This window comes from Geospiza fortis, unplaced genomic scaffold (assembly GCF_000277835.1).
Source record: "Geospiza fortis unplaced genomic scaffold, GeoFor_1.0 scaffold54, whole genome shotgun sequence".
In the NCBI taxonomy this organism is placed as follows: Eukaryota; Metazoa; Chordata; class Aves; order Passeriformes; family Thraupidae; genus Geospiza; species Geospiza fortis.
Window position 1 is genome coordinate 15,826,667 of NW_005054301.1, and position 15,693 is coordinate 15,842,359.

Sequence of the window (15,693 nt, forward strand, 5' to 3'; positions counted from 1 at the left end):
CAGGTGCTGCTGACTCTGCCTGAAGTCTCCCGTGTTAACTACTTCCACCTCTCCTCAAAGCCACTGCTCATGCTGGAACAACTCCTTATGAATATGAAGGTGGACTGGGTAGCTGTAGCTGTGCAGACACTGCACCAGCTCTTAGCTGGGCAGGAGATTGGTATTACTGTAGAAGACATTGACAGTTTGCTTTCCAAATATGCAGAAAAAGCTCTCAACTTCCCTTTCACATTAAAGGAAAAGAGATCAGGTAACTGTCTGTCAGAATGCTGTTTTTCATTTGGGAAAGAAGGACCAAAATCATCCCAGCAATTTCAGCAATCATGCCATAACGTTTTTTAGATGTGTGCCTCCAGTCTCCCTCTAGCCCAGAACGCGTTCTTAAAGTCTTTGGCTTTCTTGTAAATAGATGTTTTCAAGAACCAACAGCTCCAAAAGTTTCTCAGACTTTTCTCTGTTGTTCCTTATTGAGGTTTCTTTTCTTGTGTAATACTGATCAGTTCTATTTTGCTCCTGTTTAACTCAAAGTCACAACTTAAGCACTTCCAATGCCTGCAGCCAACTACATCTGCCCTCAAGTAGAATGGGGATTTAGTCTTCTGTAGTATTTCCTCCTACCAGAGTCCTATTCCTTTTTCATATAGAAAGCTTCTAGACTCATAGTTCTGTTTAACAGTCTTGTCTTTAGCCTGTCAATCCCTTCTCATCCATGTTGTCTCTGAGTCTTGTGCACTTGGCTTCTTTTAAGGTTTTAGAACTGGAACAGCAGAGGGTGCTGCAGATCCATTCCAATGCTTTTGTGTCATTGTATTAAAAACATGGGGTTCTATACCTATCCATATGTATTTATATCTGCTGATATGGTACCAATTTGCATTATGCCAGTTCCCAAGTGTTGGCTTCATTTTGTGATTTAAAGATGCAGCTCTTGCTAACATAAAAGCATCAGACTTAACTATCTCTTCTTGCCAAATGGTCTGTAACTTTGCAAGTATGCATTTTCCTTCCACCTCAATGTGAAGCATTCAATATTAGCCATGAGCATCTTGTATTAACCAATTGTTTTCACATCTCTGCTGTATTGTGCCTATAGCTGTCATTACGCCCGTGCTTTGATAAGGATCCCTTTCTTTGTTTTTTAGATAATTGAATTTTATACAGTTTTGCATTAATTGTTGTGGACTAATTTGCATGCAAAACACAGCCCTGTTTTGTGCTGACCTTCTGACATACTCCTGTGAATGGATTTCTCTAATCTTCCTCTAAGGTAGATATATTGAGCAGTATTGTCCTCTGATTTTTTTTCTCCTCTTTCTTCTCTTTGTCCTAGATTCTCTCATACGTATTCAAGAAAGTCTCAATCAGGTATTGGAGTGTGAAGCATTGTCTAAATCAGGATCATCAGAACTATCTCCTGTCAGCTTTACTGGTAAGGTTAAGATCTTGGTGCCTCTTGGGGTTTAACCTCAGCAGCAACCACAGCTGCTTGATCATTCCCTTTTCAGCCCCTTTACAGGTGGGATGTAGAGGAGATTTGGAAAAGGGTACAACCTGTAGGCTGAGGTAAGGACAGTTTATTAACTGAAATCAAGTAAAATTAGTAATAATGATGATGAAAAGGGAGATAAGAAAAACAAAGAAAAGCAAATGCTGTATAATACAATTGCTTACAACCTGCTGACCAGTACCCAACCCATTCTCCAGTGTGGATCAACCCCTGCCAGCCATTTTCTCCCAGTTCATTCCCTGGGTATGCCATTCCTTGAAGTTTTTTCCCCTAAGATTGCTGTTGTGACCAGAGGAAAATAACACACCTTGTATTGTCTGAGAGGTTCTACTCACAGTCCTCAGACACAAAAAAATGGAAACTAACTAATTTAAGCCAGAACAACTGGATAATATTTGTAGCTAAGAAACAACCAGAAACTCTTCTGCAGGTTCTATTCAGCAACTCGTGCCAGAGATGCACAGTCTGTGTGTCTTCTTAGGGAAAGACTAACAGAATATCCTCAGATGTCCAAGGGTGATGATTCTTAGCAAGTAATGGGCCTGGACTAGAGCTGTAGAATGATATCCTGATCTACAGTTTAGGGTGTCTGAACTATTTCCTGCTTCTGTATCCTGAAATGAAGACTCTTCTTGCTTACATCAAGTGACAGCGGTTGTTTGGATTGGGCTGTGTAGCTCTTCATTTTTTTTCTTAAAATGGTCAGTCTAATATATCTGTCCTGTTAAAAAACTTGAATGTCCTTTAATGTTTGTTTGCAATCTGGTATCTACCTGAATTAGAATGAATTAGCTTTAGTGAAATGGAGAGTTTTGTTCTTCTTAAGTTTAATATGCATGTACACAGAAGATGGCTTGCAGGGCTGCAGGGATACGTTGAACTTTTTAATTAACCTGTGCAACTGAACTCACATCATATAAACTAAAAGCCTATATAATACTATAGATATCTAATTCAATGACTATTTCATTGTTGGGGTCGAAGTTGTCAAAGGCCACACTTAAATTCCTGCCTCTGTGAGCTGATTTCCCCATAGCAGATTGAAAAGGTGACCAGAATAGGGAGGGCTAGGCTGTTGCTAGCTATGCCACATCTCCTGTGAGATAGCAAAGGCAACTCCCAGTCTTCAGGAATGTCAGCACTGGGTATACTTGAGATTCTGTTTTATCCTTGGTATGCAATGACCATTTTTTCTTCCTCCTCCAAGTCTCTGCTTGTGATAGAAGAACAGATGTTTACACATTGTCTTACGCCTCTCTAATTGTTGTGGAAAAAGTCTCTTAATAAATACATTCTCTTGCTTGCCAGCACTGAAGTGCTATAAGTTTACAATCTTAGTTTACAGCATATATATTCCTTATACAATGTTACTCTGCCATGCCTAGCTGAAAGATAATGATAGTAGTCATCTTGTGAAGCAGAAAGATCTTGCAGCCTCATTGAGTCTGTAGTGTTTTCTGGTACTGGAGGCTCTATTAAACAGCTTAAATCCCATTCCATATTTTTCTTGGCCTGGCTCATTTTCAGGTGTAACCATATCTGCAAGTCCCAGAGACAGAAGTCTGCCACAGAACTTGTTTCCTCAAGAATTTGTGCCTCCTGAGAAGCCACCACCCAAGCAACAATGGATACCTGATGACACTGAAACGATATGTATGGTTTGCAAAACTGAACGCTTTACTATGGTAAGGAGCAAAAATGAAGTACAAACATTCCTAGGACTGTGACCTTAATATGAGCACTTCCTCATAGTCTGTTTCCTGGAAGACCTGAGCTGCTTGAGCAGGTTTATCTGCATCACCATGGGCCCAACAAGATTGCCAGTCCTTTGGTATTTAACCATTGGTTTCTATTTGGAGTGGTTGAGGAGACTGGGAACAGTTAGCTCCTTGCAGAGATCTGTGAAGTGATAGAGCCCAAAGAGGAAATCTGGTCATCAGAGAGAAGACAATTATGGGATCTCAAAAATGCTTAACGCCAGCAGTATTAATATTCCAGGAGGCTGTCTAATTGACTCTGCTGGCAAGAAATAACATGATCGCTGTATGATTCAGATTATGAGTATAGAAAACGAAATCTTTGCTCTTGGTTACACTTTTTCTAAAAACTATTGTTTCACAGAGTACTTGAGAACTGCATGGGTGCTCTAAGGGAGAACATTAATTTTTAGTTTTGCCGGTGTGCTGGCAGGTCTGCTATCTTCTGCTGCTTAGAAACAGTACTGTTTTCTCAAAAGTGTATCTGCTGCTTTTGAATTTGGAAATTTCTACAATGGCATCAGGAAAAACAGTCTAGAGCTTTTAACTTTTCCAGGACATGATCTAATTAGCTTTGTCATCAAAACTGGGATACTTTAGGTAATCGAACACCCAAGGCAAATGTATTTTAAATACTGGTCTCTGGGCTTGATTTTTTTTTTCTTTGCTATGCTTTCTTCAAAAAGGAATTTTAACAGGGAGACTCAATCACTGTATAATTCTGAAAAGCCTTATCCTTCATGGCATTTCCTCTCTTCAAATGGAGTAAGTTTACTCACAAGTAGAGACAAGGAGGGGACTTAAGTAAATTCTCTTTGTGGCTCATCCACGACCTCTTGTGCTTAGTTTAACAGGCGCCATCACTGCAGGCGCTGTGGCAGGCTGGTGTGCAGCTCTTGCTCCACCAAGAAAATGGAAATAGAAGCTTGCAGAGAAAATCTGTCTCGTGTGTGTGATCAATGCTATAGCTACTGCAACAGAGAAAACATGCCTGGCTTGGTGCAAGACACAAGCACGTGAGTCCTTCTGTCCTAGTTCTCCTCAATTTTCAGCAGAGTACATGAATGGAATGAGAGAGACATAAGCATTTGGATTTACCTGGATGATGTAACATCAGCCGTTTGGCCTCCAGCGGTTGGGATTTTCAGGTTTGGTAGGTGTGGGAATGTTCCTTATGCCTCACTTTTCACATTGGATAGAACATTGGAAGGCTAGGCAACAAATTCTTTAATTCTTTAAGTATCAATAATTCTTTAAGCATCAATTAATCACTAACCTAAAATTGTATGCTTTGATGCAAAACATAGCACAAATTGCTGCAGTGTGACAAAGATCCTTGCAATATACTCAACTTCTGGATTAATACTGCATGTTGACTAGCTCTGCTGAACATATCAGTGTTTTAGCTATTCCATTATCCCTCGATTATGGCTCCCTGAACCCTTGGGAATTAAAAAGCAAGTTTCTGATTAGATAGGCTTTGAAACTGCCTTTAATAAAAGGAACAGCTGTGATGACAGATTTTCATGATGTGGTCGCTTTCAGCCGAGAATTGGACTGAAATTCATTGTGTGTACACAGGCTAGCTGGTGAAAAGTGCAGCTGAAAAGGGTTTTACTCTCTGTGACCTTGAGCAGGCTTGATAGGGTCACAGAGAGTAAGATTTCCCCTTTCCAGCCATGCTTTCATTTCCCCTTTTCCTATCGAGCCTGCAGATAGCAGTATCTACTATGGCAGTATCAGCAGGCTTCCTAGGAAAGGAGCAATTCTGTGCAGCTCTGAAGGGGAACCTCTGAAAAAACAAGCAGCTGAACAGGTTGTGTCAGAATGTAGCTTCCATTGCCAGATTAGGCTAGCAACACTCAACACTGTGCTTGAATGCCATCTGCCAGGTTTGAATTAATTCTCTGGGTTTTTTTATACTCGTCCTGTTTGTATATCAAACCCAACTAAATCTTAAGGGCAGTGACTTGGATACCAAAGACTTCATTTTAGCTCTGATATGTGCTGATATTGGGCTGTTCTTGTTCTCAGTGTCTGCTTTTTTATGATGTGTGCAACAGTGCTGTTCCTACAGAAGGTCATAAGAGCCAATTACGTAGGGTAGTTGAAATACAACAATACAGAGGCAGAATCTTAGACTTCCAAGCAGAAGGGATTAGGGGCAGGGCAGTGTGTTGAAAAGGACAGGTAGGGATAGCTGTTGGATTTTTACAGAGCAGTGAGGAGGGTAGCCATATTGATATCTGCCTTAAAACCACGTTTTCCCCAGTGTACTGGAGTAGGCATGATGGTTCTTTCTGTCATTTTATTACAGCAGAAAAGAAGATCAGGATCAAGTGGAAGGTAAGGAATTGAGTAATGTTGAAACCTCAGCTTTTTAAAGTGCCTAACCAGCAGTTAGATACTGAAAGCTGATACACCTAGTTGCAGCTAAAGGGTGATCAAAACTTCAGTTACAAAATATCACTGAAGGTTTTTGCATGTGCAGGCTGAAATTGAGCATTTCAAACTTCTGTGAATGGAAATGGAGACTCAGGAGAGCTGTCTGAGCCAATATTGAATGCATTGGATGGGTGTTATAGAAAGGAACTGAAAAAGAGTTGGAGAATCCACTTTTCATTCTAGAAATAGTGAGAGGCAATGGTGTGAGTAGGAATTAATTAGCTCACTACAGAGCAGTGCTGAGGGATCCTCTTTTTATAAACCATGACAGTACAATTACTTCATGAGCAAATCACCTGAATTTTGAAAAGAACATAGAGGTGGTAAAGTCAATCTACCCTTTCTTTTACAACTGTTTTTTATTTTCCCCTTCAAGCTGAAACCCACAGCTCTCATATATCCAGTTCTTTCCTGCTCAGAAATATTTAATAAATTGCCTAAGGGGAGGCTAAATAGGGAAGGCTGCTGTGCTTGATGCCCAGTAGCATAAGAATTTAAAAATAATTTGAAAATGTGTTACTGGAACCACTGGTAACAGTGACAGTAAGTTTAGGTATCATGTGGCAGCCTGCTGAGGGAAGGAAATGTTTCTGTGATGTGTGCTGGGCATGTGATTGTGGCAGGAAATGGCACAATGAGAGGACTATAGATGACTGGTTTTTGAGAGATAGGAATGTTCTGCATTGTGTGTCCTTAGCTGGGTTTGTTGCTTCTTATGCAGTGATTTTACCTGGTGTTTTATTTTTTGCTGTAGAAACCTCTAATAATGAATATTCCACAGTGGTACGAATACCCAAGGCAGCTGATCTTGAATGGATTTTTTCCCTGAATGAGGAGGAGAATGAAATTGTACGCAGAGAATTTTATTATGAGCAGGTGAGGTCACGAGAGAGTCCAATATAAGCAGTTCACTGGCGAGCTACCTCAATACCTATATTTGTCTGTCTTTCCTCAAATTGTCAGGCTCCCAGCTCTTCCTTGTGTATTGCCATCCTTAGCCTGCACAGTGACAGCATAGTGTGTGGCCACCAACTGATAGAACACTGCTGCAAGTTGTCCCAAGGGCTCACTAATCCTGAGGTGGATGCTGGACTCCTCATGGACATCATGAAACAATTGCTCTTCAGTGCTAAAATGATGTTTGTAAAAGCTGGAAGGAGCCAGGACCTAGCTCTCTGTGACAGGTGACTCTAATCAGATATTCACTAGGATATATTGTGGTACTGTCAAGAGCATTATCTTTTTTCACTGGGGAGTGGAGGTGGAAGGGTTACTTTGTGTTTGTACTGTGGACCAGTCTAAATGAGAATTTCATAATGCAGGAATAATGGGAAAGTTCAAATAGGAGAAGTTCAAGCAATGTGACTACTTAACAATTACTGAGAGAATTCTCTGACTAGGAAGAAATTATTCACAAAGATGGGTACATATCTTACTTATGTTCTTGTGTATCTGCTTTCATTCTGTATTTTAATACAGGATTTTAAACCTGTGCTTCCTGAGAATGAACATTTTACACTTCACATTTTGTCCTACAGAGCTTGAGGTGGCAGGTGTGATGTATGAATTTCACATGTACTTTTTTGCTGGTGTCTTCAGTCAGCATGTTACACTGAACATGGCAAAGAAACCCCAAGCAATAACAAACACTCTGAAGGGATAGCATGATGGATAGAGAAATCTGGTGTACTGGTGATTAGAAACCACTGTCCTAAGAGTTGTCTTTGCATAAAGTTCTTCAATGTACAGTAAATAGTGAATAGTGATTAATAGTGAAAGTAATAGTGAATAATAAACAAATATGTATTTGTTTAACTTCTAGCTACATCAGCAAAGTGGATGTGTTGAATATTTTGGTTGCTGCTGCCTACCATCCAGTGCCATCTTTGGATCAGATCCTTCTCCCAGCAGCAGTAACAAGATTGAGAAATCAGCTCTTGGAAGCAGAGTACTATCAACTAGCTATAGAGGTAACACTGGTGGAGGGATGTCAGTGTTAATTCTTCTGTAGTGGCTTTTGTTTTCCTCCCTCCTGACTTCCAGTGGATGTGATGTGTGAAATGGACAATATTTAAACAGTTACAAACTGAGATTAAGTTTCTAATCATGGAAGAAATAATTTTCTGAACACTGGAAAAAATTTCTGAGATGGAAAAGTCCTGCTGTGGAGCAGGCTGCAGAAGGGAAGGATAAGCAGACTTGTTTGCTGATAGAGTTAAGATTGGAATGGACTAACTGCAAGGAAGTCATTAAATGGGGGAATCTTGCAGTCAGTAGAAGGGGTGAGACACCCTTTGTGGACTTTGTCTGAAGCTTAAATATTAGATTTTATTTGTCTGTAATCTGGCAACAGACACTGGTAACACATCACCTTTCCCAACCATTTACTTGGAAATCAGCAATGTTGGCAAATCCATTCCTCAGAGCTCATCTCGTGTGCTTTATCATCATCTAATCCTGCTCCCAGGATTTCGTAAGCCTCTCTTTTTCGGCATTGCACTTTGTTAAATACAGGATTATGATACTACAAATAGTATTAAGATTTGTTAAGCAGTAATAAACAGCAAGAATAGATGACCTATTTGAATAGAAATAGTTCTTGTTTAAAAGCAGCTAAAAGAGCTTTAGGTCTACTAAAGAAAATCAGGGGTAAATTTTATCAACAAAGTTGTGTGAAATAAAAAATATCTTGGCAGTTCATGAAGCATCTTCTGTTGCCTTTTTTAAAACCACAAATCTGATGAATTCTGCTCTGTAAAAATCATCTTCTTTAGAAAAGCTGATGTGAAGATGTCCTGGTTTAGAACTCATGAACTGAAATTTCCCAGATAAACAGTAGCTTAAACTTATACAATGGAAAAAACGTCCACATTTGGAGATGATGGGTGTTTTGGTAGTTGGCCTTTTGTGCCAGTAATACGGAAATAATCAGCCTGGGTTTTTTGGATGGTTTTTCAGTTGTTTGTTTTTAATGGGAAATGTGGTCTAGGACGGGAAAGGTCAGAATCACAGACTGTGTGATAAGCCATTTTTCCTATTTTCTGTACTGGGACTGTGTTGTAATATTAACAAATTATTTTGAATTTAGGTTTCTACAAAATCTGGATTGGATCCAGGTGGAGCATGGCATGCCTGGGGGATGGCTTGCCTTAAAGCTGGAAATTTAACTTCAGCAAGAGAGAAGTTTAACCGATGTTTAAAGCCACCCATGGATCTTAACCAGCTGAACCATGGTTCAAGGCTGGTCCAGGATGTGATACAGTACCTGGAGTCCACAGTGAAGCCAGTATTCATCACAGTAAGAATCTTAAGAAATTATGGTTTAGTATATATCTTATAGGAATGCATGTTACAGTAGCAGGTGTTAGGGTGTTTATTTTCCTTCTTTGTCATGATTGTGTATTGCAAACTGAATATTGTTGAGAAATTTGTTAGCTGTTTCCTCCCACTGAAGTGGTGCCTGAGAGATCGTAGATTTTATAGTAAGTTGGGATATACTTTTTGGAGGGAAAATAGGCTGTACTGGATAATGTACTATTACTACAGTCTAACGAAGGTAAACTCAATCCCAGCAGTATTTTGTGATGCTGCAGTGATGCAATTTTTCTACTGAAAGTCTGGTAACTTCTTTGAAGTTCAACGACTTTAAAATGCTTTCCCACTCCTCTCATCAAAAACCACTACTAAATGGTTTGGAATTCTGATTAGGTACCAAAAAATTACTTTTTGTAAATAACTGCAGAATCATGATGATGAAAGACCAAGTACATATTTTAGGAGAAAAAAAAAAAGCCTCTTTGAACTGGGTTGTTGAAGTAGCTGTTGACACTGGAATTTTTTTTAAGTAAGCCTTCTACTTGTCCTTAGAAACAGCTATGCTGGGTACAGCAACATTCAGCCCATCTGTTGATAGCAGAGTTCCAGTCTGTTGTTTATAAAAAACATTGCTGGATTCTCACCTCTCTGAAGCAATACCTAGTTTAAAAACAACATAACAGAAATGCTTCGGGTTGAGTGACAAGACCTACCTGAGAACATTTTTTCATGCTGATCACTTATCATTGGTTCTCTGTGTTAATGGTAGGATGATGATTACTTTGCCACATTGAGGGAACTTGAAGCAACACTGAGAACAAGAAGTCTGTCTCTGGAGGCGATGTGTGAGGGGAAGATTCAACACAACAGCTATTATCAGGAGTGCTTGTTCTATTTACACAGTTACGGCACCAATCTGGCAATAATAAGTTTTTACATGAGGCATGACTGTATGAGAGAAGCACTGCTTCACTTGTTAAATAAGGTGAGTAGTTCAATTTTCATCACCAAAACTGAAATTTGAAAAACAGCAACGAGCATCATGCAGTGTTTGGGTGGCCTTCTGCACAGCAGTTTGCTGAGGTCTCACTATCCAGTGACTGACAGGAATTCAGTGAGACAGAAGAGCAACACTGATCTTTACAGATCTAAAGAGAGCATGCAGTTTCGGTTCTTTTAATAGAGGTCCTGCATCAAGAGCACTTTGTCTTTTTTTTCTACAAAGTTGAAAACGTGGGACTGTTGTCATAGAGTTCAGAAGAGAGAAGGAAAATTTTGAATTCCAGGGTGCAGATAACATTAGACACTACTCCCTATCCCTGTGCCTCTGTCTCATGATATTGTTTGTTGAATCAGATGACCCATGTTTGCACTTCTGTAACCACTAGGAATATAAGGGAATACAGAGGATAGAAGTCTAAGGAACCCAAAATGTGGTTTCCAGCTCTCCCTTAAGGAAACTGCATAATAAAAGAGGACTTAAGTGTCTCTGGAGTAAGAGATACTTACTCTGCAGTAAGAGATACTTACTCTAGATTTAATTGTAGAAATTAAATTGCAATTAAATCTAGAAATTATTCCAGGTTCTTACCAAGACATTAAGGGTGCTTCTTAGGAGATGTGAATCCATTATATCTCACCAGCTTGTGAGAGTGGTGTTTCCTTTTCTAAGTTGCTGTGCTTGTGTTTGAATTACTGATTATTTTTTTATTATTTGAAATAACTCTTACTGAGAATGTACAACTTGAAACACCAACTTCCATTGTCTTTATCTGGTTATGAGGTTTGTTAATAGAAAATTAAGTTGCCTTATCTGCTCTGCTTTCTCACTGTACCATCAGTCACTCTAACATCTTACAGTCATCTGCATATTGAATTACCTTTTTAAATTTATCCTTTACATCAGTTTAAATCTGCTTTTAAAGAAAAGTTGCATATTTTTACAGTGTAGGTGACATAATTTAGCCCCTTAAATAGCAGACTTGGAAAATACTCTAAACAGACAATTTGATATGGAAGTTTTGGACAAGGAACTGGTAGTAATCATACAAACCAGAGAGGAGGGTTGGTTCCCGTAAAGCTGTAAGATACTAAGCTTCTGATTAAATATTTTGGAGTTAGTTGCTTGGAGACATTTTATGTGTACAGACTTTGTCACTTGCATCTTACTCTGAGATTAAAAAAAGTTTCAAAAATTTCATATCAAGCCTTTAAAACATTTGTGGTGGCCCTGTTGACACATATTAATTTTACTGTGGAAAGAAGCACATGTGAAGCTGCATTTGCAAGACCACAGTCAAGAGGTCAGGGGGAGTAAATATCTCCCTCAGGTCACTGCTTGTGAGGTTTCATCTGAACAACTGTGCCCAGTCCTGGGTTCCCATGTACAAAACAGACACTGTGAAAGTGAAGCAAGTCTAATTGAAGGCCACCAAAGCATCTAGGGGCCTGAAACACCTGATATTTGAGGAGAGTGATGGAGCTAGGTTTTTCTTGCTAGAAGAAAAGGCAAGAGAAGATCTGTGTGTGCTGTTTTCAGCTACCAAGTGGGTGATTATAGCAAAAACAGAGCCATGCTTATCTCTTGTGTGCCCAGTAAAAGGGTAAGAGACAGTGGATACAATTGGGAGCAAGGGAAATTACAACTGGATATAAAGAAAAAGGGTTGGGGTTTGTTTTGGGGGTTTTTTTGGTGCATATATTTGGCCACAGGACCAGGGCCACAGGGAGGTTGTTGAATCACTCTATTTTGTCAGGCTCAGAACTTGACTGGACAGGTCCAGAGCAGCGTGACATAACTTGGAAGTCATTCTTTGAGTGGAGTTTTGAACAAAATAACCCCCAGAAATCCCTTCCAGTGTCAATTATTTATTAATTTTATGATCTCTGTCACTTAATATGCCTTTATATTACATAAGGAAAATAAACTACAGTGGCTTTGCTTCAAGCAACTTTCTGTTTGTGTAGGAATCCCCATCAGAAGTGTTTATTGAAGGGATCTTCATTCCAAGTTACGAAAGTGGAAAGCTGCATATGTTGGAGAACTTGTTGGAAACCATCGATCCAGGATTGGAAAGCTGGGGAGTCTACTTGATTGCAGCCTGCAAATACTTGCAAAGAAAGAACTATTACCATATTCTGTATGAACTGCAGCAGTTCATGAAGGTAAGTTGAGGGACAGTGCCGTCTCTTTCAATGAAATGCTGAATACCATCAGACTTTTGGTTATTTACTGTGGTCTAAACCTGCATGCTGGACGAGTGTATTTTTGCCTATTTAAAGTCTTAGAAAACATAGAAAGGCCTGAGCCTTACTAAAGCTGACCTGATCCACGTCATGGCTCTGGCACATTGTATTAAAAGAAAGCAGAGCTCTGCTTTGTGTGAGCCCTTCAGTGCAGATGGTGATCACTGAAGGTGGGGTCCTGTGCTCCATCTTAGTGGTGAATGCATTTCTTCCAGGATCACGTCCGTGCTGCAATGACCTGCATCAGATTTTTCACTCATGGAGCAAAGTCTTACACTGAACTTGGAGGAAAACAGATGTGGCTTCTAAAGATCAAGGACCACCTCAAAGTCTATCTGCAGGAGGTCTCAAGAAGTTCAGGAAGGAAAAAAATGGCATTCACTTTTCGGAAGAAAATGTCTGCTACAGATGTGTCAAGGTATTTATAAACAAGAAGCTAAGTTTTAGGAGAGGTGAAATTCAGGCTTTAGACTTTGGGGCTTTTATTAGTTTCATTTAAGTTGCCTTTAGCTGACACTTACTGGTTGTCCTTGACCCAAATCTGCTTTTATGTAGTTAAAAGTGTAAGATTCCCATCACTTTTTCTTCCAAAAATCTAAACCAGGAGATGGTCAGTTGTTTCTACTGAAAATCTGTATGTATATCAGACTACCCTCCTTCAATTTAAAAAACCAAACAGGAACCGTACAATGCATAGACAAATACACATCTTTTCACAAGTTTTTTTTTCTTTTTCTCTTCCTTTCCTCTCCAAAAAGCAAGCAGCTTTGTAGTGCTTCACTGTCCACTGTGGTTAACTCAGCACTGCACTATGCACAAGCTATAGGTGCCAGAGATAACTGGTTTCCTGTATTCAAAAGTCAAAGTGTCAGTTTAACCTGATCTCTCTTGTACTTGGGGTTTTATATCTTGGTTTTCTTAGGGGCTTTTTTCTTTCTTTCTTTTAGTCTAGACTCTTAAACCTGGAGGGGTGTGTATGATATGAGGTGAAAAAGCAGGAACAGATATTTATTTGGGGATCCAGTTTTTCTGGCTCACTTCTTTGAAATAATGTGAATAATTGCTCATCTTCAGCCTGTGATGTATGTTAAGTGGTCAGATCTGAAAAGTAATATTGCTGCAGACTTGTACAATAGACAGAGTCAAAAAGCAACTAAAATAATTGTTTATAAGCATGTCTTCTTTTGAAAGGCATTGAAGAAATTAGTTCATATAAATAATAATTGACGCTTTCCCTATTACAAAATGAAGTCAGAATTTTTTCATTATCTAGGCACATCAATACAGTTGATCTGCAGATGGAAGTAACAAAGTTCCTGCATCAGTGTGAGAGCTCAGGAGCCTCTCAAATGACAGACTCCTCCTTGCCCACACTCTTTGGAAACAATAACATGAAAATGGATGTTGCTTGCAAGGTACTAATTGCTATTTTAAACACAGCTCTATTTTTCATCAACAATACTAACTTTTAATGCAGGTTGAAGCAGTTTCTTATATTTTTTGGGGCAGGTTACTTACAATGAATGCAACCCATCATTTATGAAAAATTCACGGTTTTCCTCGGAGTAGCAGAGAACATGTGAGAGTTTGTTCACTTGAGGAGCTCATCTCCTCAAAGTTCAAATTTTCATGGGCAGAGCATCCAAAATACAAATAGTAATATTCCTTTTGTGCATCCCATTATGTTTGGAAGCAAGGCAAATAATGCTATAATTTTAACCATTCTTAACTTTGGCTCATCTCCATCTGTAAATTGCCTAATGTGCCTTAGGGAAGCAGTGTGTGACAATAGACCCTGTAATTTGCTGTGCTTCTTGGGATGGTGCTGTTTTCTGTTAAGTAATGCATTTTATTTTGGCCTCTGGGCAAAAGCTGGATTTGCATTAATATTATTTAACTGTACATAATGAAAAGGAATGTGCATTCCCAGACTTGTCTGTGCCTCTCATTTCAGGTCATATTGGAAGGCAAAAACATTGAGGAGGGGTTTGGGATTGCATTTAGAGTTCTTCAGGTATGGAAAAACTTGATATAACAAGCAGTATTAACGCAAAGTAACTCCTGAAAGCAGCAATTATTTAAAAAAAAGCCTTTCCCTCCCCTCCAAATGTATTTTAATCCCCCCAAAAGCAAAACTTTTTAAGAGAAAAGTCACAAGTTTAAGTCTTACATGTCCATGTATTTGTGGAAGCTTGGTAATGAAATTAAGATGCTGTTTCTGCAGGACATTTCCAGAGTAATTGGATCCTACAAAGGAATGAAGTGCAGTTTTTCCTTTGCCGTGCACCTTGTTCAGTGCCTGAACTCTGGCAAACCACAGTCACAGATGTGTGTAGAGGCCTCTCATGTGGTGCCTCTCTGCAGTTCATGACAGTCATGCAAAGACAGTGAATGAATGAGGCCAGGGCTCTGTCTGTTCTATTCTCCTGATTTGAGAGCAAAATTCATTAACTGGAAACTGTGGCTGGGGACCTCTCATTCCTCATGTCTGGGTAGAAGTTGAATGATTATCAGCATAGCTCATGAGCCTCTAAACTCTTCTGAGTGTTTCTCATCCATGTAGTCCCAGGTGGTAGAGCAGGGCACTTTTGGACAGAGGTGGCACACTGAAAGAGTATTTATGGATGTGGCGGGCCCTGCTCCTTCTTTCAGGTCAGGATGTACAAGGCAGAACTCCTGTTTTTAGGGGGATGGAGAGCCTTAGAAAAACAGCACTTCTAAGCAGCGGCAGCAGCTACTACCTCCAGTAAAAATGGAGCAGTGAATCCAGCTGCCTATCACTTTCATTTCCATCCTTTTTTTTCTTTACTTACTCATTGCAGGATCGGTTCACAACTTTTATCATCTCTTCCCTCGTGGTCAATTGCCTCCTGTTTGGGGTATCCAGAGGGTGGCTGTTGGTGGGGAAGCTGGAGAAATATACTGGGAATGTGCTAAATGAGGGAAAGGTGGGTAGGCATCTAGGAAAGAGCTTTTGCCAGAAGAAATAAAACTAATTTTTTGCCACTCCTGAAAAGAAGGCAGTAACAGCATTCTTGTTCTTGAGCAGGATTGATTTTTACAAGTGTGTTTATAAAAAAATCTTTAAGTCAACCCTGAGCAGTGGTGAGTGGAAAACCAGAGTCTCCCAAAACAGCTTTGAGGTTTTTGGAGCATGGTGTGGTATTTTGTCCTTAGGAGAGACTGTCTTGGTTGTGTAGACTCCCTCTGAGAAAACCTGCTGAGAACATTCAATGTGTTGCTCTGATGTTCCAACTACTTCTAGGACTTCCAGCTGGAGGCTACAGAAGTGTACAGCAGAGTGGCCAAGCAGCTGGTGAAGCAGCAGAAATACAGTGAGATCCAGCAGCTCCTGAAGTGTGTCAATGAGTCTGGAGTGGCAGCAAAAAATGATGGGGATAACATTATCCTGAACTGTCTAAA

At 39.7% G+C, this 15,693-nt stretch overlaps 1 protein-coding gene across 1 annotated transcript in view; it reads left to right on the forward strand.

The window, feature by feature from the left end:
* Positions 1 to 15,693, forward strand: part of ZFYVE26 (zinc finger FYVE-type containing 26) — a 46,803-nt gene that overhangs the window by 27,268 nt on the left and 3,842 nt on the right. Inside the window, exons 25-39 of the mRNA XM_005417643.3 lie at positions 4 to 250; positions 1,331 to 1,429; positions 3,035 to 3,192; positions 4,111 to 4,280; positions 5,582 to 5,610; positions 6,464 to 6,585; positions 6,673 to 6,893; positions 7,532 to 7,679; positions 8,798 to 9,007; positions 9,794 to 10,009; positions 11,992 to 12,189; positions 12,486 to 12,688; positions 13,544 to 13,685; positions 14,225 to 14,284; positions 15,536 to 15,689. Of these exons, the coding sequence (XP_005417700.1) occupies positions 4 to 250; positions 1,331 to 1,429; positions 3,035 to 3,192; positions 4,111 to 4,280; positions 5,582 to 5,610; positions 6,464 to 6,585; positions 6,673 to 6,893; positions 7,532 to 7,679; positions 8,798 to 9,007; positions 9,794 to 10,009; positions 11,992 to 12,189; positions 12,486 to 12,688; positions 13,544 to 13,685; positions 14,225 to 14,284; positions 15,536 to 15,689 (2,377 nt within the window). The remainder of the gene's footprint in view (positions 1 to 3; positions 251 to 1,330; positions 1,430 to 3,034; positions 3,193 to 4,110; positions 4,281 to 5,581; positions 5,611 to 6,463; positions 6,586 to 6,672; positions 6,894 to 7,531; positions 7,680 to 8,797; positions 9,008 to 9,793; positions 10,010 to 11,991; positions 12,190 to 12,485; positions 12,689 to 13,543; positions 13,686 to 14,224; positions 14,285 to 15,535; positions 15,690 to 15,693) is intronic.